We start from the raw sequence: 17,178 nt of genomic DNA on the forward strand, positions 1-17,178 counted from the left end.
TCTGCCTTTTCTACTTAAGAGCAAAACAAACCTTTATTACATCATTCCCACTTTTTTTTGTTGTTTTTAAACTATACTCAGCTGAACAAAAACCTCAGCAAAACATGAGGACTCACCAGTCTTCCCACTCACGTGACAGAGTGAGAAGTACCCCAAGCAGCTACCACCAATCAGCAAGTGATGTTTATCATCCTGGTGATATATTCAGAAGTGGACTTCCCTAAGCTTAATATTCTTCATCATTACCATGACATTTTGGCATTCACAACATGAAGATCATGATCTCTTCCAAGCTGTTTTTTTCTTTTTTTTTCCTTCCCAAGCTGTTTGTCTGATTTGACTTTCAAAATTCCAGAACAAGCAGGATTTTAAAATTCTGTCCTCAGTATTAAAGGAAAAAAGTCCAATTTCTTTCCCCATTTTTTGAAGTTTCTATGCAGCAGCCACTATACTGACACTGGAGTTATGAAGTAAGACAGTTGCTACTTGGATTAACTTTTTTTTTTCCTTCCCAAGCTGTTTTTCTGATTTGACTTTCAAAATTCCAGAACAAGCAGGATTTTAAAATTCTGTCCTCAGTATTAAAGGAAAAAAGTCCAATTTCTTTCCCCATTTTTTGAAGTTTCTATGCAGCAGCCACTATACTGACACTGGAGTTATGAAGTAAGACAGTTGCTACTTGGATTAATTCAGCCCAGTTCATTCAAATGGCTTATGAAATCTCTTCCATAGTCTAAATAAAACCTTACTCTCTAACTTGAATCAATGAGGTATTATGGCAGGGATGGGGCTGCGAAATGGTAAAATTAGATCATCTTTGCTTTCCAAAATGCTGATTGGGGGTAGGGAAGGAGAGGATAATGCTAGGGGCAGGCAGGGTAATAAAACCAGTGGGCGAAAATGTTTACCATTAACCTGTGCTTTAAGATACCTTTGAGTGTGATATATTTCCAAACATCATTGGTTATATTGTATAGGAGTCTGTTGCTGTAGCATATGCAAAAATATCAACCTGCTCTTTTTCTGTTTAAGCCTGTAAATCTGTGGACACTTGATTCATTGCTGACTTAAAAAATGTTTACCATTAACCTGTGCTTTAAGATACCTTTTGAGTGTGATATATTTCCAAACATCATTGGTTTTATTGTATAGGAGTCTGTTGCTGTAGCATATGCAAAAATATCAACCTGCTCTTTTTCTGTTTAAGCCTGTAAATCTGTGGACACTTGATTCATTGCTGACTTAAAGCCCTCACTCAATCATGAGGCTCTCTACTACTTGGAGATGCATAGCTATGCACTTAGCATGCTAAAGGCTCTGAGAAGTCCTGCAGTAAATAATGCTATTTACCTTTGATCCCCCAGGGTCTAGGGTCAAATTACTATGGCCCAAAGCTGACAACAAGGAAAACGAAGGAAAGAGAGAGGAGGCAGATAGCCTCCAACTTGGTCCCCAAGAGTTCTCTGCCAGGGTTGGCTAGAGCGCCTTTCCTAAAGTGCCGGCTTGCTCGTTAATGTACTGTCTCTGATGGTCCGTAAGGAGAGGACACCTCATCAAGCCAGTTTGTCTTTGTGGTGATATCTCTGATGTTGAAAAAGACCTGACCTCTGTCTGAAGGCTTCTCCACATTCATTACACTCGTATGGTTTTTCCTCGTTGTGGATTCTCACGTGCTGAGTAAGGTGTGAGTTTAGTCGGAAGGCTTTCTGGCATATGGTACACTTGAAAGGTTTTTCTCCAGTGTGAATCCTGTGGTGTCGAATAAGGTCTGAGGTCAAACTGAAGGCTTTCCCACACTCGTTACACTGATGGCTTTTGGAGTGGCTGTGGATTCTCTGACGGTGGGTGAGGAGTAGGGCCTGACTAAAGGTTTTCCCACACTCCTTGCACTCACAGGGCTCCTCCTGACTGTGAATTCTCTGGTGTCGATTAAGGTGAGAGCTGCGCCGAAAGTTCTTTCCACAGTGGATACACAGGTAAGGTTTCTCTCCAGTATGGATTCTGAGATGTTCCAAAAGGCCTGCATTCTGGCTAAAGACTTTTCCACACTCCTTACACTGATAAGGCTTCTCGCCAAGATGGATTTTCTGATGTCTGACAAGGTGTGAACTTCTCTGAAAGGTTTTCCCACACTCATGACACTGATGACCCTTCTCTCTAGAGTGGATTTTCTGATGTCCAGTAAGACTAGAACTCTGACACACTTCAGATTCACAGAGCTTTTCTCCCCTGTGTGAACCTTCATGCTTAATCAGGTCTGAGTGCTGGATGAACCCCTCCCCACATTCTGAGCATTTATAGTCAGTCGTCTCCTTGGCCTTGGCCTGATGCCTATCCAAGTTAGAGTCCTCATAATAAGCCTCTTTGGGTTCAGATATTTTCCCAGATGATTCCACTCCTCCACAGGAGTCTGTCTCCACAACCAGCTTCCCATTCTCAATCCTTGTCTCCTCACCTGAAACATTAAATATATACCACCAGTTACTTGTTTTTTGGTGCTTAGGGAAAGGAATCTACAATTAGGAGGGAAAAAAATTGAATCAAGCCATGTGTGCAAAGTGGAAATGTTGTGGGTGCTGGTGTTTGCATAGAACATACATGGAATGATACATAAGAAACTGTTTAACAGTGGCTGCCTTTGGGGGATTATGGTGAGAGGCAACTTATTTTAAATGGTTTGAGGTTTATCATGTGATACGCACATCTATACATACATACACACAAACAGAAGTTAGCAAGCAAGCAAACTGTCATAAAGGGCATGGCTGTATGTTCTTGATAATGGCCTCATGTGGAAAATTAGAAAGCTAGGTCAACTGAGTACCCTGGGGCCAATAAGAAAGGGCTAGCACCAGAAATGAAGAAATAAACTGGAAATGAAGACACACAGACGTGGTGCCAATTTTATCATGATTAACTGTGTAATCTTAGGTAATTCCTCTGGGCTCAGTCTCCTCACCAATAAATCAAAAACACTGGGCCACAAGGCCTTGAGGGTAACATGAAGTCCACAAAAATGTCTTAGCCTTTCCTGATCTCCTTGGACGGCAGTAACTGCTTTCCTGTGTGGTTCAATGGAGCTATTATGTCTCAGTGCTGTAATAATTTGCTTATATGTCTGGAACATAAGACATATAAGCAAATTATAACAATGTGTGCTGAATAAAACCTTAGCTCAGACACACAGGGAAGAGGGTGAGAGGGAACAGTAGATAAGATAAGTCTTTTAAGTCCAGGAGCCTGAAAGGGGATGCAAAGTCAGAATGAGAGAGTAAAAGGGGAGATGGATGGAGAAAATAGAAGAAGGAGCATCTAAGCAGCACTCATAACAAGCAAATGAGGGTTACCTCGTGTAAGCAAGATAAAGGCAGCAGATCATTTAATGAGTGAGAGTAGATGAGAAAGTGAAGGGGAAGTGGGAAGGAGACATCAGGGAAAGTAAAAGCACATGTGGGAGAGGGAAGATTAAAAACATGTACTATGTGTAAAGGCCTTTTGCAAGAGGATGAAGTAGGCTCCATGGGGGAGGGAGTGAGAGTTAAGGGATGAGAACAAGAGAGGTTCTTTTCCAGTGATTTTATAATGACATACACAACTAAAAGGGGAGGCAGGGGCCTCCAAAACTGAAAAACAACCTGAACTTGAATATAAAATAATGGGGCTTCCCTAGTGGTGCAGTGGTTAAGAATCTGCCTGCCAATGCAGGGGACACGGGTTCGAGCCCTGGTCCGGGAAGATCCCACATGCCATGGAGCAACTAAGCCCGTGCACCACAACTACTGAGCCTGCGCTCTAGAGCCCACGAGCCACAACTACTGAGCCTGCATGCCACAACTACTGAAGCCCGCGCACCTAGAGCCCGTGCTCCGCAACAAGAGAAGCCACTGCGATGAGAAGCCCGTGCACCGTAACGAAGAGTAGCCCCCACTCGCCACAACTAGAGAAAGCCCGCATGCAGCAACGAAGACCCAACGCAGCCAAAAGTAAATAAATAAATAAAAGAAGAATATAAAATACCATTTTCAACAGATCTAGAGGGTAAGGAACAGTTTCAAGAATCTACTATTGCTAAATCTACTTTTCATACTTAAACACCCATCACTGATTACACGGCATAAATTCATTTCTGCAAGGCTGTTTAGAAAAGGTAGGCCTCTCTCTTTCAGTGACTTTACTCAGAAAGCTTCCAGAAGAAGAGGACTTTTGAAGCAGACTCAGAAATTGAGCAGGGGGAGTAGGTAGTAGGTAAAAGGAGCCTTTAGAATTGAAATCAGCCATTCATCAAACAGACATTTACTGAAGGTCTACTTTAGTCCAGGGACAGTAGCAGACTCAGGAAACAAAACAAAGCCCATGCCCTTTTGGTCTGGTGGGAGAAAAAGAGAAGTAAACCAGCAACTCTAATATAATACGATCAGTTCCGTGGTACGAGAAAACTTGGAGCTCTAGCAGCAGAGGTGGGGAAACTGATCCAGACTTGGAAAAATTAGGGAAGGACAAAGAAAGTGATATCTAAGCTAGGTCCTGAAGGATGAGGAGGAATTAGCCAGGGAGAGTGAGGAAAAAGTATTCCAGACAGAAGAGGAGCAAATGGGAAATGGAATGCAACTCAACATGAGGGCAACACACAGTGTGATCAGGTGGGACAAAGGGCGATTAATTAGCCCAATGTGTCTGGGACTGAGGGGTTTCCCAGCACATGCAACAGCTGGAGCTAAAAGTCTCAAGCAAATCGGAGCAAGCTGGTGATGCTAGTGGACATGGGGCTGCAAGGTCTGCAAATGCCAGAACATGCCGTGTGAGGCCTTTGTTAAAGGCTATTGGGAGTCACTGAAGGTGGTGGGTTGGTTTTTATGTTTTACTTTTTATTATGGAATTTTTCAAACATCAAAAAAAATTGAAAGAATAACACTACTTAGCTCACTGAAGGGCTTTAACGAGGAGAGCAACGTTAATGAATGTGTTTAAATGACAGAGAATGAACAGGAGGTAATTTAACTTCAGTGGAAGCACTAAAATGACAGACAGTAAAACAAAAAGAGAAGCAGGGCTTGTATCAGACTGGAAAGAGGAGAAAATGAAAGGGATACAAATTAGAAAGAGAAATTTCTATTTCTATGGTAGAGCAAAATAAAATAATTCAGGTAACATTTAGAAGTAAAAGACAGTAGTCGTTTACAATAATTTGAATGTGGTAAGAAAAAATGAGTAATGAATCATGTGGCTGGAATTCTTTGCCTTGGGTAAGAAACTAGCACTCCTTTTTTAATTCACCCCTACAGTAATGGGGAGAAGAGGAAGGTGAACGTCTACACAGGAGAAACATTCAGTTTTAACTGAACAAAAAAAACCCCAGGGCTTCCCTGGTGGCGCAGTGGTTGAGAGTCCGCCTGCCGATGCAGGGGACACGGGTTCGTGCCCTGGTCGGGGAAGTTCCCACATGCCGCGGAGCGGCTGGGCCCGTGAGCTATGGCCGCTGAGCCTGCGCGTCCGGAGCCTGTGCTCCATCCAGCAACAGGAGAGGCCACAACAGTGAGAGGCCCACGTACCGCAAAAAAAAAAAAAGAAAACAAACAAAAAACCCACCCAAACTAGAAACATCCAAAAACAGAAACAAGGATTAGGGGAAAAGGAAATGTCTGGGGTGATGGAAACTTTTATATCTTGATTGTGGTGATCATTAGACAAGTACAATTATTTCATGTTTGTGAAAAGTCATTGGCCTGTACACTTACAAAGAGTGAATTTTACTGCATGTAATTTACACCTCAGTAAACCTGACTCAAAACAAGAACAAGACGCAAAATGCCAAGTGTGCTGAGCAGGGCCTCGGGTGTGGGGGGGACCATGAAGCCCACCACATCTCACATGCAGGAAGATGCAATCTACTTCTTACCCTTCTGTCTTTTGGGCTTGGGAATTTCACCCTCAGGCTGGACCTGCTGCTTCAGCACTGCTTTCAGAGGCGCCGTCTCCTCCACAAGCATTTTCTGTTTCTTTGCCTGGTTTGGGTCCTAGGGATGATTAGGTACACGTGGGTTTAGGAGGAAACTGCTGTTCAGAAAAACACTTCTATGTTAGAAAAGAGAGCGAAGAGAAACCACAGAAGGGCAAAGAAAAGAGGCTGGAGAAGCTGGAGCACATTCAGTTTCCTCCCACCAGAGACAGGTAAGGCTGAGATAAGACCTTCAGCAATGAACAGCCAGACTGAAAAGAAACTGAACCAAAGCTTAACGATTCTCCCACTGGTGAGCTCATGGCCACCACTCTGGCCAGAGGTCTCAATTCCTGCTTTCCTACAAAAGAGCGCATCTGACCCTTACCACCTGTTGTTCTGTTCCTCTCAGTTCTGGCTGCAAATCCTCCAGTACAACAACCACATCTTCCCCACTCTCTGGGTGATGCTCCCGCACCCGGGCCTGCAGCTCCTCAGGCAGGATGGTCAGGAGCTGCTCCAGCACCAGCAGCTCCAGGATCTGCTCCTTGGTGTGGGCGTCGGGCCGCAGCCACTGTCGGCAGAGCTCCCGGAGCCGGCTCAGCGCTTCTCGAGGTCCTGTGGTCTCTTCATAGCGCAACTGCCTGAACTGGTTGCACAGTGGCTCCTGCCCAAGGCCTGCGCCATTTCCTTGCAGCTTGGCCCCCTGTTCCCGAGGAGAGCGGTGATCCTCCTTCACTAAGTGAAGTCCCTCCTTCTTCAGATTCAGAGGAGCCGGGGAAGGAGTGGTTACCAATGCTGTTGCCATCCCCAGCTTCAGACTGCTCTCTCTGTTCTAGAGAACTTTCTTTTGACTGCCTCCTCAGGGATACCCCTGAAAATGTAATAACAAGAATCACAGAAACAGTAATAGTATAGTAGTAGTAATGATAATAACAACAATAGCAACACCCCTTTGTTGGGTTTATACATTTCCAATAATTACTATCCTTTTTCTTTTCTCTCTGAAACAACCATACAAAATGAGAAGACTCTGTTTTACAGAAGACTGCCAGCTAACATAGCAGGAATAACAGATTTGAAAAAATCACCATTTTGTAGCCCTTGAGGAAATAACTGTTTCAATCAAGGACCACAAATGGGTGAAATCATTGGGTGAAAGGAGTAGGGGGAAAGGACAAGCTCATAGTCTCAGAGAATCACCATACTGATTGCTTATGAATTACAAGGGGAAGAATGGAGCTATCTGGCAGTCACAAACTTAATCAAATGAAACCTAGTAACACCAACAGCAAGACAACTGAGCTTGTGCCTTATCACTTAGGTAGCATTTTTACTAAAAGTGTTTAACATGAACCTAACAATGAGGAACCTTTCAGATAAATCCAGAATGTCCAGAATGCAGCTTCTCTACAATAGGCATGTACTCTTCCAAACAATCAATGTCGTGAAAATAAAAAGAAGGTGTGGGGAAGGTATTTTTCTAGATTAAAGAGATACAGCAAAATGCAATGTGTGAAATTTGCTCTTAAGTTAAAAAAAAGATACAAATATGTTTTGAAGAATTCAGAAATCTGAATATGAATAATATATATATATATATATATATATACACACACACACACACACACAAACTATGGCCCAGCAGACCAAATAGGGCCCAAAGGCTGTTTTTGTACATAAAACTTTACTGGAATACAGCCAAACCCATTTGTTTAGATAGTGTTTACATCTGCTTTCACAATACACTGCAGGACTGAGTACTTGAACAATGGCGCACTGACCCCTGTGTAGTCAAAAATCCGTATACTACTTACTATTTCTGCCTCAAACACAAAGGAACTGGTAGATGACCAAGGGTAGGAAGCTGAAACAGCTTGGATAGGATCAGGATTCAAACTCTAGTTCTTTTGACTCCACATATTGTGATCTTTAATCAAACACAATTCCCCACACTTAAAGATCTGTAAAATGAAAACACAGGTATTGATACTATTGATATATTTATTGAAAAAATCCGCACATAAGTGGACCCATGCAGTTCAAACCCTTCTGTTCAAGGGTCAACTGTAGTTGCCATAGAGATCGTATCACCTGCAAAGCTCAAAACATTTACTATCTGGCCCTTTACAGAAAAAGTGTGTAGATCTTAAGTTTTCTCAGGTGGTCACATAAGAGAATATCCTTATTCTCAGGAGATGGTACTAAAACTTATTTTCAAATGTTTTGGGGAGGGGGGATTATGGGGGACGGTGTGTGGAGAGAGAGAGAGAACACAAATGTAGCAGGAAGTTCACAGCTGCTGCTATATGAGGGGTATATTGTATTAATTGTACTACTCTTTCAAATTTTCGGTAGATTTGAAAATTCTCCAAATGTTGAGAGGGGAAAAAAGACACAAAATGAGTAAAACTGCTTGTAGGTTCATTAATTAAAGCAGTTTCAGAATTAACTAAAAGAATATACGGATATTCATAACTCATCTCATTTACAGATTGTCTACAATGTGCCAGACTCGCTTAGTTGCTGAGACACAGAGATAAAAGAACTCCTTGGCCTTTACAGCTCTCTGCTCCGTAAGAAATCTCAAGTGAATCAGCAGGTCAGAAAAGGCTTTCTGAAGCCCCCTGTCCCCACCCCGGCCCCTTGCAGGTCTGCGGGACTAAGCGTCTAGGAGGCGCACTCGTGGCAAGAATCAAGAGCAGGCGGCAGCGAGGATAGGTCCAGGAAAACGGAGAAGTGGAGCAGCCTGTGCAGAATGCAGAGCAAGACCGCCCTTTGGGAGGGGGCGAAGGCCACCAGCCAGCAGGAAATAATAGACAGGGACAGGCTCGCCGACTTGCCCCTAATTTTCCATGGGCCATACCCAAGAGGCAGGTCAACGATGGGATGGGTGGAGATGGAGATGATATGGAAATGTTCATGGAGGAGATGAGAGAAATCAGGAGAAAACTTAGGGAGCTGCAGTTGAGGAACTGTCTGCGTATCCTTATGGGGGAGCTCTCTAATCACCATGACCATCATGATGAATTTTGCCTTATGCCTTGACTCCTGCCATTTTCCACGAGATTAATACTGTGATTCCCATTTTCATTCTCCTTCTCCTTACATTTTCCTGATATGCCTTTACTGATCCGTTTGCTGTGAACCTTATGTAATTTCCATGTGTCAGGTGGGTTCTGTGTTACCAGCTTCTCACTGGAGGTTGCCTGGGCACCCAATCTAAGTTTCTGTCAACAGTAGAGTTTCACCCATTTGCATGGGAAAATGTAAAGCTAATAAAGCAATTAAATAGCAAAAAAAAAAAAAAAAAGAAAGAAAGAAAGAAAAGGTTTTCTGGAGGTGAGTCCTTCTGACTCTTACAAGACAAGTGAAAGTTAGGCAAGAAAATCGGGAAAGGGTTTTTCAGACAGAAAAGTCTGAGCACAAAACTGTTGGAAAACCTCACATGTTCAGGGTAGTTGTTAGTTACGGCTGGGAAAAGGCTAAGTGGGCTGGAACCCTGGGAAACACCTACATGTAAGGAAGAGAAGTAAGAAGGAACAACTGCAGAGGTAGGGAAACAAGGATAGTAGTATCTAGAAGGCCAAGGGGATCTGTTTCTGTAAGTGTGGAGTGATGGAAAGAGCCTGGGTCTCAGACAGGCCTGGGTTCTAGTCTAGCTCTGTCACTTACAGAGCTAGCTACAAAATGAGTTCGTTTACTCATTTGTAAAATGAAGGTAATATCTAATTCACAGAGATGTTTTGAGGTAAATGAGATAATAATTGTAAAGAATAGTAACTAAATAGTGGTACAGCTCTTTTAGAATTTGTTTAGCAGGTTTTCTGGTCCACACTGGAACATCCCCCCACCCCCAGAAAAAGAATAGCAACTGACTGATTTATAACTGGAATTATAAAGAGGCAGTGTTCGAGAGTGAAATGTTATAGGAAGGTGCGTTCACCTACGAAATGACATATGCACTTAATTAAAAAACAAAGAGGTCACTGTGACCTCTGTGAAGGCAATTCTGGTCATGGGATAGGGAGGACAGTCACCTTGCCACAGGAGAATGAGAAAATGGCAAGAGTAAGCAAAAATTACTTTCAAAAAATAGGACATTGAAAGGAAGGAGAGAAATAGGACATAAGATAGGAGGGGGTAATGTAGAGGACAGGTATGTCTGTAAGTTCAATTACTATCTTTATGCTGATGACTTCCTTATTTTTCAGCCCAGATACCTCAAAAGTGCCATATCTATATTTCCTTCTGGCTATCTGGTTTCTGGATACTTTACAAAAGCCTTTCAAACCCAACATGTCAAAACTGAACTTAGAGAATTCCACCATCGTCCTTTGAAACAGGCTCTTGGTATGTGTAGAGTGAGCATTCTTGATTTTGACAACTCTTGAGTGACTCTAGAAATCAGTGACTAGTGTCTGCCAATTGCTGGCACACACTTCTGAACCAATATGCGTGAGGCTCAGTTAGTGGCTGCGGCCAGTTAGGTTCCAAATTCCAAATATATAACAGCTAGCTGAAAAATATCACCCAGCTGTTATATATTCCTGGATGTGTATTAGAGTAGCACTCCCAGCTGATATTTTTCTGTCAAAAATGGACTTATAATTCAAAAAGCCAATCCTGCTGCAGTTGACCCTTGAACAACACAAGTTTGAACTGCGCAGGTCCACTTATACTGATACATGGATTAGCTTGAAAATATCTTTTAAAAGTTAAAGTAGGGCTTCCCTGGTGGCACATGCCGCGGAGCGGCTGGGCCCGTCAGCCATGGCCTCTGAGCCGGCGCGTCCGGAGCCTGTGCTCCGCAACAGGAGAGGCCACAACCTGGATGTGTATTAGAGTAGCACTCCCAGCTGATATTTTTCTGTCAAAAATGGACTTATAATTCAAAAAGCCAATCCTGCTGCAGTTGACCCTTGAACAACACAAGTTTGAACTGCGCAGGTCCACTTATACTGATACATGGATTTTTTTTTTCAATAAATAGGCTGAATCTGCAGTTGGCTGAATCTGCGATGTGGCCTTGTGAATACAGAGGACTGACTGTAAAGTTATACTCAGATTTTCGACTGCACTGGGGGTAGGAGCCCTTAACCCCGGCATTGTTCAAGGGGCAATGGAACTCTTAATGAAACTGAAAAAAAAAGTCTGCGAAAGTAATGATTCTTAGACAGAAAATAAAAATGGTTAATTTTATGTGACAACTTGACTGGGCCACCGAGTACCCAGATATTTGGCCAAACATTACTCTCGTGTTTCTGTAAAGGCGTTTTTGGATGAGATTAACATTTAAATCAGTCGACTGAGGAAAGCAGATCGCTCTCATTAATGTGAGTGGGCTTCATCCAATCAGCTGAAGGCCAGAATAGAAAAAAAAAAAAAACAGTGAGAGGCCCGCGTACCGCAAAAAATAAAAAAAAGAAAGAAAGAAAGAAAAAAGAGAAAAAAAAAATTAAAGTAAAATATATTTACTTAAAAGCTTTTCCTGAGTTTCCCTGGTGGCGCAGTGGTTGCGAGTCCGCCTGTCGATGCAGGAGACACGGGTTCGTGCCCCGGTCCGCAACGATCCCACGTGCCGCGGGGCGGCTGGGCCCGTGAGCCATGGCCGCTGAGCCTGCGCATCCGGAGCCTGTGCTGCGCAACGGGAGAGGCCACAACAGTGAGAGGCCCGCGTACCGAAAAAAAAAAAAAAAAAAAAAGGCTGACTTTCCCCAAGTAAGAGAGGATTCTCCCTGCCTGACAGCCTTCAAACTGGGACCGGCTTTTTTCCTGCCTTCCTACAGTCTGTTCGCATCATGAGTTCCCAGCTGTAGATGCTTTAAAACATGTCAGCTGTTTTTCCTTTGCTTAAGATTTTCCGACAACTCTTCACGCCAAGAAATGACCAAATTCCTTACACAATACAATGCCCACTTTTTCTACAGGCCTCCTCCCACCCCCCAATCTTTCTGATATCATCTTCTACACACTTCCCCCTTGTTCACTGCGCTCCAACCACTCTGGTCTCCCTGCTATTCCTCGAACATGTTAAAAAAGCTCCCGCTTTAGGGCCTTTGCACTTGCTGTTCCCCCCTGCTTAGAAAATTCGTACCCCCAAAGGCCACACAGATCTTTTAACCTCCCTCAGGTTTCTGCTCAAATGTTACCAAGGTTTACCTTTAATAGGTATTTAAAATTGAGCTCAGTGGATGAAAAATATGCAGCAGCAGGTTGTGCCCCAATAACTAGATCCACAGCATCATTCCCCTCCTAGGGCCCAGGATTGACACCTCTCGCCCGCCCCCGCCCCAAGTCCACACGGCCTCTCTGTCGGGTAAGGCTTCCCTGCACTTCCACCCTCAGGGAATCAGTTAATCCCCAGCCCACGGGCTGCAGTTCCTCCCCAAGCTGTGGCACAGTCACCACTCACCGCTCCAACGACCGGCAGGAAGGGCCAATCGCTCTCAAGCCCCGTCTTAGCTCTTTGCTGATCTCCGGCTCTCGCTCCGCGGTTCACTTTAGCGTCGCTCTAGGACTGCGGGAGGACCGCGGCTCGATGGCCTTCTGCTCCCGCCTCGCAGGAGGCGGCCAAGCTCCCAAAGGTTGGCTGAACGTTCTCCAAGCCCCGAGGCTGAGAGGGGCGTCCCGTTGTGCGCTTACTGTTTTTTCATTTTTTAAGCCAAAATTAATTTTATTCATGTAAAAAACGGGCCAGCTCACTTTACTGTTAGCACAAACAGCTGGCGTTCCACTTTGCTTACTCACGTAATTAAAACACGGACACATATATTACCATGTCTTCCCAATTTAAAAAGTCATCAAATACAGTGGAAAAAATAAATGTCGAAGTATTTTGAATATTAAATTGAACAATGAACGTATATTTGTATTGAAGGGTTTAAGGTAATAAAAAATTCAGAATTGTTACAAAACGCAAGTTCGTGAGCTGGACGAACAGTGAGGCCAAACCAACCAAAACGTCGGAGTCTGGAACAGAGAAAGGTTTATTGCAGGACCAAGCAAGGAGAACGCGTGGTCCGTGCTCAAAACACCCCCAACACCCCAAAGGTTTTCAGCAATGCATTTTTTAAAAGCCAGGTGACGGTGGTCAAGCTCCTGCACACTTCTCTGATTGGTTGGTGTTGTGGTAACAGGGCGGTTAACGTTATCAGTTCTTAGGAGCCTGTAGGTCTAGGGGCTCATGATCATCAAGTAGTTAATTTCTTCCATTTGGTGGTAATTTTAGCATCTGTAAAACAACTCAGGAAGAATGCATCAGATACTATTATCTATGTATCTATACTTCAGAGAGGAGCCACAGCAGAGGATATGGGGGAGGTGTCTGTCCTGGGGAGGCCCCATAGGGTCCTGCTCAGTTACAGTCTATTACTATGGGAGAGAATAATCAACGATTATTCTCTGCAATGTATGGGGGTGAGGGGGTGGTGCAGGGGATCATATATCACTACAAAAATAAATTCTGCAGAAGAAAACAAATATTCCCTCTCTTGCCCACCTCATCACAAACTGTATTTTTATAGTCTGTGAACAAAATAAACCCTTTAAAAAACCGGAACAAACTTTGGTTTCATCATTGATAATTTTGAAACAAATATCATACTAACCATGGTTTTATGTCATAATTCATATTGTTTCAAGCCTGAAATTTTCATAACAGGAAAGAAAAAAAAATTCTATCATCAGGAGAGTTATCTTCTCCTTGAGGGTCAGAGCTCGAAAATATCTTTTAAAAGTTAAAGTAGGGCTTCCTACTCAGTGTTAAATGGAAACCAGAAATATACACTCAATTGAATCCTTTGTTCTTTCTGGGGTTCTTCTGGTAAATTTTAGCATCTGTAAAACAACTCAGGAAGAATGCATCAGATACTATTATCTATGTATCTATACTTCAGAGAGGAGCCACAGCAGAGGATATGGGGGAGGTGTCTGTCCTGGGGAGGCCCCATAGGGTCCTGCTCAGTTACAGTCTATTACTATGGGAGAGAATAATCAACGATTATTCTCTGCAATGTATGGGGGTGAGGGGGTGGTGCAGGGGATCATATATCACTACAAAAATAAATTCTGCAGAAGAAAACAAATATTCCCTCTCTTGCCCACCTCATCACAAACTGTATTTTTATAGTCTGTGAACAAAATAAACCCTTTAAAAAACCGGAACAAACTTTGGTTTCATCATTGATAATTTTGAAACAAATATCATACTAACCATGGTTTTATGTCATAATTCATATTGTTTCAAGCCTGAAATTTTCATAACAGGAAAGAAAAAAAAATTCTATCATCAGGAGAGTTATCTTCTCCTTGAGGGTCAGAGCTCGAAAATATCTTTTAAAAGTTAAAGTAGGGCTTCCCTGGTGGCACATGCCGCGGAGCGGCTGGGCCCGTCAGCCATGGCCTCTGAGCCGGCGCGTCCGGAGCCTGTGCTCCGCAACAGGAGAGGCCACAACAGTGAGAGGCCCGCGTACCGCAAAAAAAAAAAAAAAGAAAGAAAGAAAGAAAAAAGAGAAAAAAAAAATTAAAGTAAAATATATTTACTTAAAAGCTTTTCCTGAGTTTCCCTGGTGGCGCAGTGGTTGCGAGTCCGCCTGTCGATGCAGGAGACACGGGTTCGTGCCCCGGTCCGCAACGATCCCACGTGCCGCGGGGCGGCTGGGCCCGTGAGCCATGGCCGCTGAGCCTGCGCATCCGGAGCCTGTGCTGCGCAACGGGAGAGGCCACAACAGTGAGAGGCCCGCGTACCACACACAAAAAAACAAACTTTTCCTTAGGCTAACAAATCCAGTCAATGCAAATATTTTACTAATTAGAAGTTAATATTCTGTCCTGAAGGGAAAACATACAACTGATTTTTCAAATTTATAAATTAGTGCTTTCCCCCCAAAAAATTATGCAAGGAGTAAACATAAATTTTAATTTTAAAAGGAAGTAAATGTATTCTAATTCATTTACCCCCTTTCAAACTCCCTACCATGGCTGGCTTCTTAAATGTCACTCATATTATCAAGGCTGAGATTATTGGCATTGCGTTGTTTATCCCATGAAAATAAATACACTTAATGTAGCTTGACAAGTTTTTCAACAAAAATTCAAGGTGTGCATTTTTATGTAGTCTGTTTGTATCTTTTGGAAGGGGTAGAGGTAGATAAGGTGAGAACAAATCAAAATGCAATTTTTACCAGGACAGAGCTACATTTCACTAATAATACAAATCAATTTTTGAACTTGAGATTTTCATTTTCCAGGATTATCCTCATTTTTGTAAACAAAACGGCCGTCTATATGTTTCCATCAGGTCCATTCATAGGATATTTAAAATAAAAGCTTCCTTTTCTATATGATCAGAGGCACTGTTGCATTACAGCCATGAGTTACAAGTATCCCAGTAGCATGTAAAATTCTTTGATGGCAGGGATCAAGCCTAACTTGCTGTTTGGTTTATCCCTAATATCTGCTATAGTGCCTAGCACATAGAAAGCACTTATAAATATCTTCCCTTTGATTTAATAATTCCACTTCTAGATGGCCATTTTTAGATGACCCAAAGGACTTTTGACCCAAAAATTAATTCTATTTCTAGATGAGTATGCTACAGATAATACTCTCATACATCCACAAAGATTTTCACTGCAAGTATTGTATAATACCAAAATACAGAAAACATCTTAAACATTGGATAAAACATGGTTCTTCCATACAATATTATAAAGTCATTAAAAAGAGATAGATTTACATGCATTGATATAAAATATCTCCAATATATATTGTTTAGTGAAAAAAGCAAGGTATAGATCCATCTGTATAGTGTGGTATGGTTTGTTTCTAAAAATGGAAATATACATATGTAACAAGGCGGCTTTCACCCAACTCTCTTTGGGGAAAATCTCAAGGTAGTGTGGTCCAGTGTCAATCAAGTCACATACTGGGGTAAAAGTGCCCTTCTACATCACTCCGTCCTGCCAGATTCTAGAACTGCACTCCTTCTCCTTCAGCTCTGTGGGGTTACCAGGGTCTTGAGCCTTGAAAAGGGGCTTATCCAAATTAGTTTGGTTAGCGCTGAAGTCTCAGGGTTCAGGAAGATGTCACTGGATGACAACAAAAGCCTTACCACAGAACATGAGTGGAGCTCACTCTAAAAGTCTTTTCCAGCATTGGTGCTAGCCAGTCTCTCAATGCTAACTCTCTTGTCCACCTGGTCCCACCTGATCTGATCTCCTTTTCATGAGCTCCTCCTTTATTCTCATTTTGTTCTTTCTCCTCCTAGTCTAGCTGGTGCCTAATCTACTCTTTGGAATACTCAAGCACTCTGGATCGTTATCTTTTTTATATCTATTTTTATGGATAAATCCTATCACCCCTTCAATCAGGTACTCGGCTTCTAAGTCAAAGCCAAGCTTTTCTTCAAGAAAACTTTGGCTTTCAGCACCTGTACTCTCTATTCTATATTTTTAAAAAAATCATTCAAAACTGTAGTGAGCATTTGTTGGTTGCCTACCCCCCCTTCCCAACATTACTCTGATTTTCACTCAGGTATCCATTCCTTGCCCATGTAGCCCATCAGGGTGACAAAACCTGCAGATTCAGGAGTAGGCCGTTCTATTTCCCTTGCAACAATTCCTTTTGTGAGGAAGGGCATGTGACCTAAGCTAATCTAATTAGGCTGCATCTCAGTATTCTTGTTTGGAATGCCAGGACAAAAATGTTCTCTCTTCATAGGTGGACAAGGAAAATATATAACCAAACTCAGGAGCTTTGGCAGCCTTTTCGTTATTTAAGGGAAACCAGCCTGAAGAGGAAAATGAGCCAATAAACCTCTACTTTTTAACTCAGTGTTAAATGGAAACCAGAAATATACACTCAATTGAATCCTTTGTTCTTTCTGGGGTTCTTCTGGTTCTCCCTGGGGTAAATGAACGGCTCCATGAGGCAATGAAGCCCTCAAACAGAGAAAAGTCAGAGCAACAGGGAAAAAAACAAAAAACCCTTCAGGTTAATAGATCCAATTTTTAGCCTGCAACATACATGCTTGTATATACACGGAACTTATGGACAGATATAGAAGATTCCAAAAAGAGATTTCTTTGGGGAGAAGGATCAGGGGCTGGGGTAAAAGACTTACATTTTACTGACTTTCCTCCTGTAGTGTTTGAATTGCACATTTTACTTTTAAAATTAAAAATAACAAAAAATAAATTGCTAAAGAGATCTCAAAAAGCAGTTTTTTCTTGAGGAACTTA

The 17,178-nt window shown here is 42.5% G+C and overlaps 2 protein-coding genes and 1 non-coding gene across 3 annotated transcripts; 2 read left to right on the top strand and 1 right to left on the bottom strand.

The window, feature by feature from the left end:
* Nucleotides 1-1,237: 1,237 nt before the first annotated feature.
* Nucleotides 1,238-12,382, bottom strand: ZSCAN26 (zinc finger and SCAN domain containing 26). The gene is made up of 5 exons (XM_024764304.1): nt 12,351-12,382; nt 7,753-7,899; nt 6,324-6,809; nt 5,897-6,014; nt 1,238-2,455 (listed from the first exon to the last, which is right to left on the bottom strand). Exons 3-5 carry the CDS (start codon nt 6,741-6,743, stop codon nt 1,554-1,556), a joined length of 1,440 nt encoding a protein of 479 aa, XP_024620072.1. The 5' UTR covers nt 6,744-6,809; nt 7,753-7,899; nt 12,351-12,382; the 3' UTR covers nt 1,238-1,553.
* Nucleotides 7,907-8,983, top strand: LOC112412604 (protein BEX3-like). Its single transcript, XM_024764341.1, has 2 exons — nt 7,907-7,918; nt 8,657-8,983. Exons 1-2 carry the CDS (start codon nt 7,907-7,909, stop codon nt 8,981-8,983), a joined length of 339 nt encoding a protein of 112 aa, XP_024620109.1.
* Nucleotides 9,724-9,785, top strand: LOC112412613 (U7 small nuclear RNA). Its single transcript, XR_003005842.1, has one exon. It is a non-coding gene; the product is annotated as a U7 small nuclear RNA (small nuclear RNA).
* Nucleotides 12,383-17,178: the final 4,796 nt, after the last annotated feature.

The sequence above is a fragment of the Neophocaena asiaeorientalis genome, unplaced genomic scaffold, assembly GCF_003031525.2.
Source record: "Neophocaena asiaeorientalis asiaeorientalis breed wild unplaced genomic scaffold, Neophocaena_asiaeorientalis_V1.1 scaffold239, whole genome shotgun sequence".
NCBI lineage: Eukaryota > Metazoa > Chordata > Mammalia > Artiodactyla > Phocoenidae > Neophocaena > Neophocaena asiaeorientalis.

Coding starts and splice junctions, on each gene's coding strand:
- ZSCAN26 (XM_024764304.1), bottom strand. CDS start 6,743: ATGGCAACAGCATTGGTAACCACTCCTTCCCCGGCTCCTCTGAATCTG. Junction 6,015..6,323: donor GAGGAACAGAACAACAGGTG/GTAAGGGTCAGA, acceptor AATCATCCCTAG/GACCCAAACCAGGCAAAGAA. Junction 2,456..5,896: donor CAAGCCCAAAAGACAGAAGG/GTAAGAAGTAGA, acceptor TTAATGTTTCAG/GTGAGGAGACAAGGATTGAG.